Below are 12,367 nucleotides of genomic sequence, written 5' to 3' on the forward strand. Positions count from 1 at the left end.
GTTTGATATTATTTTGAAGACTAAGTTTGTTAAGACTTGGGCTGTTATTGAGACATATTTACATATCATTGTTTTCCTCCTCCCATTTAGGAAGTCTCAAAGTTCATGCACTGGAAGGAAAACAAATGATAAAATCAATCAAAAATATGTGAATAGTCCTCCCCACCCCCGAAGTTTTGTTTTGGAGACTGTTTGAAATAAAGCAGTCATTAATCAGGAATCAGCAAAAATTTTAATTTCAGGTACTGGGGATTAGAAAGAAGGCTAATGTCAACTGGTCAAAAGTATGAAATAAGTGCTGTCTTTAGAACATCCAATTTGGGGGTAGCTTTTAATTTTGATATAATTTTAAACTTACAGAAAAGTTACAGGAATATATACAGAATTCCTGAAAAACAGCCTTTTTTCAGATTCAGCAGTTGTTTGTTTTGTGACATTTGCCTTGTTAATTTTTCTCCTAAAACCTAAAAATCAGCCTAAAACCTCCAGGCATAAAACTGTAGTGTGATACAGTTAGGTTTATTAACTCATTGTAGTGAGAGAGATTGAAGATCAGAGGAACCATTGACTTCTCACTGTAGGGTAAAACAGATTTATTAAAGGATTTTGAAGAAGAGTGGCATCTAGGTGACATTTAAATGAAGTAGTGTTCCGATAGTGTTAAAGCAAAGCCACAGCTAAGCTGTATGTAAAGGAGTCAGCATCAGATCTGGACTGCATAGTGGACCTATGGTGTTGTTTCCTTGAAAACTACAAAATTAAGAGAAAGGAGGAAAGTTGTGTTTGGTACCTTGTTGGCAATTGAGATTTTTTTCTCTGTATCAGTTATTTACTTAGATCCTCTTTGCGAAAGTTTCCTTATGTCCTTTTCTAGTCATTTCCCTGTCTGAGAGACAAGCACTGTTCTGATATTTTTCATGGTGGATTAATTTTGTCAGCCTCAGAGCTTCATATAAATGGAATAATGTAGGTATGAATGGTATGTAGTTTCTTTCACTCAGCATACTATCTGTAAGGTTCATCTGTTTTGTTGCATCTGCAACACTTCTTACCTTTTTATTGCTATGTAGTATTGCATTTCATCAACAAACTGCAATTTGTTTATCCATTTTCTTAGTAATGGACAGGTGGGTTTCCAGCTTTGGAGCAGGAAGAAGGCTGCGATGAACATTCATGCATAAGGTTTCTGTCTATATATGTTTTTATTTCTCTTGGATAGATAAATAGATGTGAAATTCCTGCATCAAAGGCTAGTGTCTGGGTATATGTTTAAGAAAGTGCAAAACTTTTCAGAATGAAAAGTTCCTTTGTACATTTCCACCAACAATTTATGTGAATTTCTGAGTTGATTTATATCCTTTCCAGTGTTTGGTGTTGATAGTCTTTCTAATCTTAGCCATTACTATGGGTATGAAGTGGTCTGTCATAGTGGTTTTAAATTTTTTTTAAGATTTTGTTTTTAGGTAATATCTACACCCAATGTGGGGCTCTAACTTACAACCCTGAGATCAAGAGTTGCATGCTCTACAGACTGAGCCAGCCAGGCACCCTGTTTTTAATCTTTATTAACCTAATTACAAATGATGTTGAACATCTTTTCATGTTTATTGACCATTCATATATCTTCCTTCAGGAAGTGTCCATTTATGTCTTTTGCCCATTTTTTCAAATTGGATTATTTTCTTTATATTTGTTGAGTTGTAGTTCTTTATGTATTCTAGGTGTTAAGTCTTTGTCAGACACAACTTTTACAAATACTTCCTCCTCGGGGCGCCTGGGTGGCTCAGTCGGTTAAGCGTCCGACTTCGGCTCAGGTCATGATCTCGCGGTCCGTGAGTTCGAGTCCCGCGTCAGGCTCTGGTCACAAGCATGGCAGAAAACAACAGGATAAAGTTTGACCATAAACTAAATCCAAGTCCACAAAATCATAATATAAAAAAAGGTCAGCAGTACAGACTAGGTTTAAAAATAAGAATCCTATCACCATTCTCTTTATAAGTCACAGGAAGCACAACATGGTGCAAAGAGAACACTTTGGAGTCATTCACTCTCAAGAAATATCTCTATTGAGTACCTACTCTGTTCTAAGAACTGTGATAGGCACCAGATATACCTAGTTGTGAACAAAACAGACCTGGTCCGAGCCCCCATGGAACTTATAGGGGAGAGAGACATTTAAAAAACAAACAAATGAATATATAAATAGGAACTGGGGTGCCTGGGCAGTACAGTCAGTTAAGTGTCCAACTCTGGCTCAGGTCATGATCTCGCCATCTGTGAGTTTAAGCCCCATGTCAGGCTCTGTGCTGACAGCTCAGAGCCTGGAGCCTGTTTCAGATTCTGTGTCTCCCTCTCTCTGACCCTCCCCCATTCATGCTCTGTCTCTCTCTGTCTCAAAAATAAATAAACGTTAAAAAAAAAATTTTAAAAAACCCAAACAAATACTTCCTCCTCGTCTGTGGCATGCATATTTACTTTCTTAATTGTATCTTTTGATGAGTGAAAGCTTTTAATTTTGATGAAGCATAATTTCTTTTTTTAAACGTTTACTTATTTATTTTAAGAGACAGGGAAAGAGAGCAGGGGGGTGCAGAGAGAGAGGGGGTGGAGAGAATCCCAAGCAGGCTTTGCACTGTCAGCACAGAGCCTGATGTGGGGCTTGAACTTATGAACCATGAGATCATGACCTGAGCCAAGATCAAGAGTCAGATGCTTAACCAACTGAGCCACCAAGCACTCCATAATTACTACTGTTCTTGTTAAATTTTTTTGGTTGTAGCTTGTAAAGTTAGTTCTATGATCTACTTGAAATTAATATTTCTGTGGTGCAAAGTATGGATCAACTTTCATTTGTTCATTTATTTTCCATATGGATATTTAGTTTTTCCAGCACCATTTTTTGAAAAGACTTTTTGCCATTGATTGCTTTGTTACCTTTGTTGAAAATTGAATGACTGGAAAAATATCTATTTCTGGGCTTTTTAGTTTTGTTCCATAGGTCTATATGGAATAGTGTGTGTGTATTAAATTTTTTTTATCTTCTTACTCATTTTTGAGACAGAAAGCACAAGCTGGGGAAGGTAAGAAAAAGAGGGAGACAGGAACCGAAGCAGGCTCCACGCTGACAGCAGAGAGCCTGATGCCAGGCTGAAACCCATGAGTTACAAAATCATGACCTGAGCTGAAGTTGGATGCCCAGCCGACTGAGCCACCCTGGCACCCATGGAATAGTATATATTACTACACTTTGAAAAACTATATAAAGTGCTTATTAGATATTGGCATATGTAGGGAGAAGTCTTTACCATACATGTTTTGGTAGCATTGAAAAAAATTTTTAATGTTTATTTTTGAGAAAGAGAGAGTGTGAGCAGGGGAGGGGCAGAGAGAGAGGGAGAGACAGAATCTGAACCAGGCCCCAGGCTCTGAGCTGTTAGCACAGAGCCCAGCAATGGAGCTCAAACCCATGAACTGTGAGATCATGATCTGAGCTGAAGTCAGATGCTTAACCGACTAAGCCACCCAAGTGGTCTGGGTGGCTACCCAGCCACCCTGATAGCATTTTAAAAAATGTTTATTTATTTTGGGAGATTGAGGAGAGTGCGTACCACATGTGTGAGCAGGGGAGGGGCAAAGGAAGAGGGGGAGATAGAATCTTAACCAAGGTCCACGCCCAGCACAGAGCCCAACACAGATCATGACCTGAGCCAAAATCAGAGCTGGATGCTTAACAGACTGAGCTACCCAGGAATTCCAGGAGATCTTTCTTAAGATCAGTTTATAGCCAATGACTGTTGGAGGCTTTTCAGCATGGTTTTGTACATACTTCTATGATACTTTTTTATGTCTTGTGATACTGATGTTCACTTTTAATTCTTATATTTATTTGTAAGTGTGAGAAAGTTCTTGTTTAGTGCAGAGTTTTGAGACTAGTAATTAACCAAAAAGTTCACATACCTTTTTTTTTTTTTTAAGGTAACATAGTTATCTTTAAGTGTGTTATAAAGATCTAGGTAGAACTTCCATCACTCTGTCCATCAAGAGATGCTCTGGGTCTTTGTAGTGGGAAAGGGAAAAGGAGGAGAAGATGTAGCCACTTAGAAAGCTTAGTCTAGAACCTTCCCCATCATGTCAGTATCAAATATGTATCAGTTGCGTTCAAATATTTATTAGCACTGTGCTGAATGATGTGGGAATTTTACCCTCAGGGCATTTGCCAGTATAGCTGAAGAATTAAAAAAAAAAATTGAAATAAACATAATACAGAGTAATATGTGATTAATATTTGCATTAAGGTCATTGAGAGAATTTAAAATATCTTTATTATAGGTGTCTGTATTGTGGACCTCAGTCATTATTCTGAATTACAATAAATCTAAAAGTAAAAAATAGATTCAGTTTACCCACAGAGGGTAGAGGGTAAGGAATTATAAACTGTAGAGAGTGACTCTCAAATGTAAACCTGTGGTGCTGGATACTGACTAAATATCATTTATAAATTAAAATTTTTATGTTTATTCTAACTGAACTGTTATGTGTTTATGGACTTTTCTGCAATAGATTCTTATGTATGAATGGATTTATGATAAGTAGAATTCATCATCAGAGGTTGAATTATAAAGAAGTCCTAATAAAAGAGGCATTTTATCTTCCTATTGTATTTCATTAGTTTTAAGATGAACCCCTACCCCCATGCACCTTTTAACATGTTTCAAAATTAGGTTATGGTCCTCTTTCAGTTTTGGCCACTGGGGCAGTCTGCAGTCATTGCATGAACATGTATAAACATCAAAAGCATTGGGACACCTGGGTGGCTCAGTCAGTTAAGCGTCTGGCTCTTGGTTTCTGCTCAGGTCATGATCTCACAGTTCATGGGATTGAGACCTGCATCGGGCTCTATGCTGCCAGTTCGGAGCCTTCTTGGGATTCTCTCTCCCCCTCTCTTTCTACCCCTACCCCATGTTCCTCTCTCACAAAATAAATAAACAATAAAAAGAAGTGTTGGGGTGCCTGGGTGGTTCAGTCAGTTAAGCATCCGACTTTGGTTTAGGTCATGATCTCATGGCTTATGACTTCAAGCCCCGTATCTGGCTAGGTGCTGACAGCTCAGAATCTGGAGCCTGCTCTGGATCCTGTGTCTCCCTCTCTTTCTGCCCCTCCCTTGCTCATGCTCTGTCTTTCTCTTTGTGAAAAATAAATAAACATTAAAAAAATAATTTAAAAAAAAGTATTGTCATATGCATATAGAGTATGATCTGTGCCTCTAAAAAAGAAAAAGCCTAAAAAACACTAAAATACTCCTTTAACATTGCATTAATGGTGTGGAGAGGAGATGGGAAAGGTAGGCTGGACCTACTTAATTGGCAAAGCTTGCTCAATGTGGGGCTCTTTTGTTTTATAGATTCTTTTAAGAAATACCAATATTGATAGCACAGATGGTTTTGTAAGGAAGAACCAGGAAATAATGAAGGCTTGAAGACAAAATAATGCAAAAGATTTGGCCTATGACTTTTTATAAAAACACAAAAGTGACTTTTTATATAAGAAATCAGTTCTTACAATCAGTATGAAATCTAAGTTCTAAATTGTAAAAAAGCATTGATGGAATTTGATAGCCATCTTTGTGGGTATTTTTGTCCTTCCTTTGATATTTAATATTCTGTTATTTATTGTGTCCTTTTATTATTTTCATGTGAAGTGGCATAGTCACTCAGTTATGGGTTAGTCTATTCCCACTTACGAGCTCTGTGACCTTGGACAACTATTTAACCTCTGTGAGCATTGGTTTGAAAATTGTAAAATGAGATTACATTTACTGAGTAGCATTTTAAGTTAATTCTTTTCTACTTAAATTCCAAGAGCTTACACATACATTATCTACTTGAATCTCATAACATTTCAAGTAGGCTATTTATATATTTTTGGTAAAGTGAAATTTTGATGTTAAGATAATGTCCTTCCTCAGGGGCGCCTGGGTGGCTCAGTCGGTTAAGCATCCAACTTCAACTCAGGTCATGATTTCAGTTTATGGGTTCATGCCCTGTGTCAGGCTCTGTGCTGACAGCTCGGAGCCTGGAGCCTGCTTCAGATTCTGTGTCTCCCTCTCTCTCTGTCTGCCCCTCCCCACTCATGCTCTGTCTCTCTCCATTTCTCAAAAAAAAAATGAATAAGCGTTAAAAAAAAAAAAAAGATAATGTCCTTCCTCTATTTGATCTTTTGGAACTAGAGAAAAGTTAGAGAAGGTATATTTCAGTAATGAATATAAGTAACTTTGTTAATTAGTGAGGAGTGAGGAGACAGAGGCAGAACAGTGTCTTTCAGTATGTACGTGGTTGAATGTTGTACTAGAAGAAGTGATATGGCAGTCAGATGCTTAAAGCTCTGTATAGAATCCCTGCAAATGCAAGTCACAAATGTAGTCTGATAAAGGTTTGTAGGCTACTTAAATGTGAATGGCATTGCTATTGATGCTGTGACTTTTTTCCCCTACACAATGAACAAATTCTTGGTAAAGTTATAAACAAAAGTAAAATACAGATTTTCTTGATTTAATAGGAGTTCTAGTTTGGAAATAATTCATTTTATTCTAAAATAGCAAGGAAAAAAAGACTGTATTTATGTGTCAAATAGGCTTCAGTTCTAGGTTAATGTAATTATAATAGTTTTGGGGTTTTTTTTTGTTTTTTGCTTTTTGTTTTTTTCTTTTTTGTTTTTTTACCTGTTCAGAGCTCCAGCTGGAAATTTGAAAGTCTGTACTGTTTATGTAGGTCTTTTTGGTACATTACAGGATATCCTGCAATCCTCACCTCTTTCCACCAAAAGCCAGTAGTCATCTTAATGTTTTTGACAACTAAAAAAACATTTCCTCCAACTTTAATAATGTTCCCAAACTTTGCCATACTTGTTAAAACTATTGGGTTTAGATGTATGAAAGGTAAGGAAATCAAATTCTAGAGAAAGAAATGATTATGCAACTTATTTGTAATCGTGGAGTGACTAAATTTTATTAAAGTGGGTAATTTGAAACTTTAAAAATTAAGATGGCTTATAGTATGTACTTATTTTTCCTAGTAAAATGAATGAAAATAAACCCGGTGCTTCACAGAATCTTGGTAAGTAAAATATTTAAAACATTTTCAGATATAATTATTTGAAATATATTGTTTATATATAATATAAACAAATATAATATTAAGATATTCTGCTCTTGCCTTTTTATTATATTAAAACTTTGTAGAGTGCTGACTCAAAATAGGAATGAGTTCCTTGGTCCATGCTTTGTTCATACACCCATATACTAAAATAATAATATCGTGTGTATTCATTTCAAGAAAAATCCACTGTAAGATAACAGTTTGTCAAATTTTATTCATATTCTCTATATGTATTTATCAGGTATGCGTTTCATCTGAATAAAACAGCATTATTTAATAAACAATTTTTTTCATCTTTTTTGTATGACTTTTTCTTAGAAAAGGAAAAATGCGGGTAAGACCATTTTAAACAATACACAAAACCTAACATGAAAAGGAAGACTTATCTGTAGGTGCTCGTAACAGTCTCAAATAGATGCATACCTTTGCTTTTACTTGTTCTTCGTTTGTTAGTTTAAACAATAATATATTGATTTGCTACCATGGAAAATGAGAAATTTAAGTTATGCTCTTCTGCCATTACTCCACTCATTTACCCTTTGTAAGATTTAATTTTTGATGTTCTCTCAAATTAAAAGTATTGTACTTAAAACTCTGTCTTGACCATCACTAATAAAGAGTGTCTGTTAACTCCACCTTCATGGTTGATAAAGAAATTTGTGCTCTTACTCCTCCCTGTACTTTGCTTTTCTGCTTTTACCTACAGACTTCTACCAACTATGTTAATTGTTCAGAAACTTCGTAATTCATGGACTACCTTCATGTATTTGTTAACTGCAAATACTGCCTTTACTGTTATTACTTAATATTTTTCCTAAGATCGACTCAGTTTTTTACTTATCTGAATGTGTTTATTTCATTATTTTAATACAGCTAGTATCATTTGCTATAGTTATAAGGTGATCTTAATATAGTGAAGTCAGAAAGAACACTGTTACTGCATTTTAAATATTAAAAGTAAAAGACAACAAAGTACAAATACAAACGAAAGCAATCTACATATAAAAATGGATGCCTGAAAACTAGTGTGTTCTACATCCAGTGTTTCCATCTACTGGGTGAAGGTAGGAAGGGGACAAATGGAAAGCTGCAGGTTCATGGCATCATAGCATATGCAGCTCCATCCGGTGCTCATCATGAGGACTCCCATTCTTTAGTCTTAGCTAATTCCTTGTATTTTTCTTCCTCTTGATAGCTGCATGCACAGTTGCAGCTAAAATTACAGGCACTGGGGATGAAAGAATTTAAGATGAGAGCAGATGAGAGCTGCTGGTGTAAGATGTCCTGTAAACAAATGGCAATTTGCTGGAGTTGATGTGGTCAGTTACTCTGTATGGGGACAGAAGGGGAGTTGACATATTTTGAAAGATTGCGGAAAGGGCTTTCAGTTATGGCTAACCTTTAGTGACAGAGGGCAGATATAGGGGGGGATATTTCATAATATTAAATATTAGCTCATGATGTTTTTTTTTCCAGTCCTGGAATCTATTTTGTGAGTACACTGTTAAATGTAGTACCATTTCTTTTTCTTTTCTTTTTTTTTTAATGTTTATTTTTGAGGGAGAGAGAGACAGTGTTAGTAGGGGAGGGGCAGAGAGAGAGGGAGTCACAGAATCTGAAGCAGGCTCTAGGCTCTGTGCTATTAGTATAGAGCCCGACACGGGGCTTAAACTCACAAACCGTGAGATCATGACTTTATCTGAAGATACTTAACCGACTGAGCCACCCAGGCGCCCCAGATGTTGTACCGTTTCAATGCATAACATCCATTCTTGATTACATGTATTAACTAAAGGTAAATAAGACTGGCTGCTGTAATAGGTAAATGCTGAAGTCTTAGTGGTTTAACACAACGAAAGTTTATTATTTGGTTAAGTTACAGTCCAGTGTGAATTGGTTAGGGGAATTGGAGCAGATAGGGGGTTTCTGCTCCATGCAATCACTTAAGAGATTCAAGCTCCTTTCATCTTATATTGGTCAGCTACCTTGAGATTCTCAGAGTCTTTTTTCTTCAGCTGGTAAGATTTTCTCATAGTTTTATTAGTATGTTATTAGAAATTTTCTTTACAAGTAAATATAAGGTAGAAAAGCTTGATAATTATAATACTAATGTTTATTCAGCTCTATCTAGCTGCCACACCCTTTTAATTATATTACGGTATACCATCTCATTTAATCCTTATTGAGGCATAGTTTGAGGTAAGTACTCTTGTCCTCATTTTTAAGATGAAGAAACAGAGCCATAAAGTGTTTATGTGACTTGTCCAAGATTACACAGCAGGAGTGTGGTGCTGAAATTTAACTCAGATCTCCTTGACTCTACAGTTTGCCTTTATGAAATTATTATTGTTATGGTAAAATACATATAACACAAAGTACACGTAACTATTTTAAAGTATACAGTTTGGTGGCATTTAGTACATTCACAGTGTTGTACAACCATCACCACTATCTAGTTCCAGAACATTTTCATCATCCCCAAAGGAGACTGTACCTGTTAGGCAGTTACTTTTCATTTCCCTCTCCTTAGCCCCTGGAAACCACCAATCTGCTTTTTGGGCTGTCTGTGGATTTACCTATTCTGGATAATGTAATCTATTATATTAATGGGGTCATATAGTATGTGACCTCTTGTGCTTGGCTTCTTTTATTTAGCATGATGTTTCTAGGCTCATCCAGGTTGTAGTATGTATTAGAGCATCATTCCTTTTTATAGCTGAATAATATTCCGTGGTACGGATATAATGTATTAATTTATTCATTCATCTATTCATTGATGCACATTTGGTTTGTTTTCCTTTTTTAGCTCTTGAGAATAGTGCTGCTATAAATCTTAGTATTCAAGTATTTAGTTTGAACATCCATTTTCAGTTCTTTGGCGTATATACCCAGGAGTGGAATTGTTGTGTCATATAGTAACTATGTTTAAAATTTTAAGCAACAAAAAATATTTTTCCTAAGTCGCTGTACCATTTTACATTTCCACCAGCAGCGTATGAGGGTTCCTATTTTTCCAGATCCTTGCCAACATTTGTTATTTTTGGACATTTTGGTTGTAGCCATCCTAGTAGACGTGAAGTGGTATCTCATTGTGGCTTTGATTTGCATTTCCCTGATGACAGATGATATTAAACATCTTTTAATGTGCTTACTGGCTATATATCTTCTTTGGAAAATGTTTATTCAAATCATTTGCTCCATTTTTAAATTGGTTGTATTTTTGTTGTTGAGTTATAAGAATTTCTTATGATGCATTGTGGACACTAGACCCTTAACAGATATGTGTTTCCAAATATATTCTCCTATTCTGTAGATGGTCTTTCCACTCTCTTGAGTGTTCTTTGATGCACAGAAGTTTAAAACTTAGGTGAAGTCCAATTTATCTATTTTTTCTTTTTTACTTTTGCTTTTGGTATCATGTGATTCCTAAGAAACCACTGCCAATCCAAGGTTATAAAGATTTACCCTATATTTTTTTCTCAGAGTTTAGTTTTGGTGCTTACATTTAGGTCTTTGATCTGTTTTGATTTAATTTTTGTATGTGGTGTCAGGTAGGGGTTCAGTTGTATTACCTTGCATGTGGCTATCATGTTGTGCTAGTAACATCTGTTGAAGAGACTGTTCTTTCCCTCAGTGAATGATCTTGGCATCCTTGTTCAAAATTAATTGACCATAGATAACATGTATAGGTTTATTTCTAGACTCTTTTTCCCCACTTGATCTATATCATTGTCCTTAGGCCACTACAACACTGTTTTGATTTCTGTGGCTTTTCCTAAGTTTTGAGTTTCCTTTCTTTTTTTTTCCAGATCCGTCTAACTAAAGTTTTGTCAGTTTTGTTGACCTTTTCAAAGAATAAACTGTAGTTTTTATTCTCTATAGTTTTTCTGTTTTCTATTTTATTTATCTGTGCTGTAATCTTTATTTTTTTCTTCCTTCTGCCAGCTTTTGGTTTAATATGTTTTTATTTTTCTAGTTCTTTAAGGTTAAAATTGTTATTGATTTGCGGTCTTTGTTTTTTCATATTGGCTTACATAGAGATCAGCCAGAGGTGAAAGCTTAGGGTTTCTGGGGTCTTTTTCTGAGCATGTATCTAGTCCTGAGCATGTGTGTGTCTTTCTAGATTCCCAGGTATCTGTGGGAGCTTTTCAAAGCCTTTATTTATCCTTGTGTCCCCTTTTCCCAGCCTCTTCTTTCCTGGGTGTTTTGGTCTGTTACCTGCTTGTCCTGTCTGTTACCCTTTGGTGCAAGCTGCTTCAGCTAGTATATTTGTCTAAGCGCTTTTGACAAACGGTGAGATTCCAGCCCTGGGAAAGTTCTGAGGCAAGCAAAACAAGGGCATGCATCTGAGCTCATCCCTCAGGGATCCACCACACAGATCAAAACACATAATCACATTTCTTTAAGAACAAGGTTCATTTCACCTCCTCTTGGACAAGCCAAACCTGGAACATGGGCCATCGTACCTAAGGCCATTGCTCAGCTGGAGAGTGGGGGATGGTAGGCAGGTAAGTTAAAATGCCACAAAGTGCTCATCAGAATTTACCAGCTTGTTTCTTTATTGAGCATTCTCCTAAGTGTTGTAAGTTTTAAAACTAGATTTCAGAGTTTCTAAAAAATTGATTCTGACAGTTTTTGGCAGCTTAAATGTTGTCTTAGTGGGGAGATAGTGTTTTGGGGTTTCCTAATCTATTTTCAGTGATTACCCTACTAGTTGCCATTTTGACGACACACTGGAATTCATCATTAAAGATAAATTTAAAAAAGTGCAAAGTCTAAAACACTGTTTATTGTTTAGAAATAGGTGTTAGAAATTTTAAGTTACTGATAATAGTATAATGTGATTTGCTCTCTCAGAAAGAATTGAACACCTCACTTGAGAGAAGCTCCAGTTCCATAGGTTTTATTTTAAAAATTTAAAAATATTTTTTATATCTATTTACTTTTTTCACTGTTAGCTTGTGTTTTTTGTCGAAAAAATGATGACTGTCCTAATAAATATGGAGAAAAGAAAACTAATGAGAAATGGAATCTCACTGTACATTACTATTGTTTGGTGAGTATAATTTATAATTAAATCCTGGAAATTTGATATTCTTCTAAAGAAGACAATTAGATCTTGATGGCTGGTTTCTGAGAATTGGATAAGTCATTTAACTTTTTTTTGGATCTCATTTTGCCTATATCTAAAATAAGGTTTTTCATTTATCAAA

At 35.7% G+C, this 12,367-nt stretch overlaps 1 protein-coding gene across 9 annotated transcripts in view; it reads left to right on the forward strand.

Annotated features, from left to right (window-relative positions):
- Nucleotides 1-12,367, forward strand: part of G2E3 (G2/M-phase specific E3 ubiquitin protein ligase) — a 64,531-nt gene that overhangs the window by 13,746 nt on the left and 38,418 nt on the right. For 8 of the 9 annotated variants that reach the window (XM_042989497.1, XM_042989499.1, XM_042989496.1 and 5 more), the window contains 2 exons: nucleotides 7,072-7,112; nucleotides 12,113-12,210. In XM_042989497.1, the coding sequence (XP_042845431.1) occupies nucleotides 7,076-7,112; nucleotides 12,113-12,210 (135 nt within the window). In that variant the 5' untranslated portion in view covers nucleotides 7,072-7,075. Of the gene's footprint in view, nucleotides 1-1,117; nucleotides 1,183-7,071; nucleotides 7,113-12,112; nucleotides 12,211-12,367 lie in introns of all 9 variants that reach the window. The other variant, XM_042989498.1, reaches the window with a different exon arrangement.

This window comes from Panthera tigris, chromosome B3 (assembly GCF_018350195.1).
Source record: "Panthera tigris isolate Pti1 chromosome B3, P.tigris_Pti1_mat1.1, whole genome shotgun sequence".
Taxonomy (NCBI): Eukaryota; Metazoa; Chordata; class Mammalia; order Carnivora; family Felidae; genus Panthera; species Panthera tigris.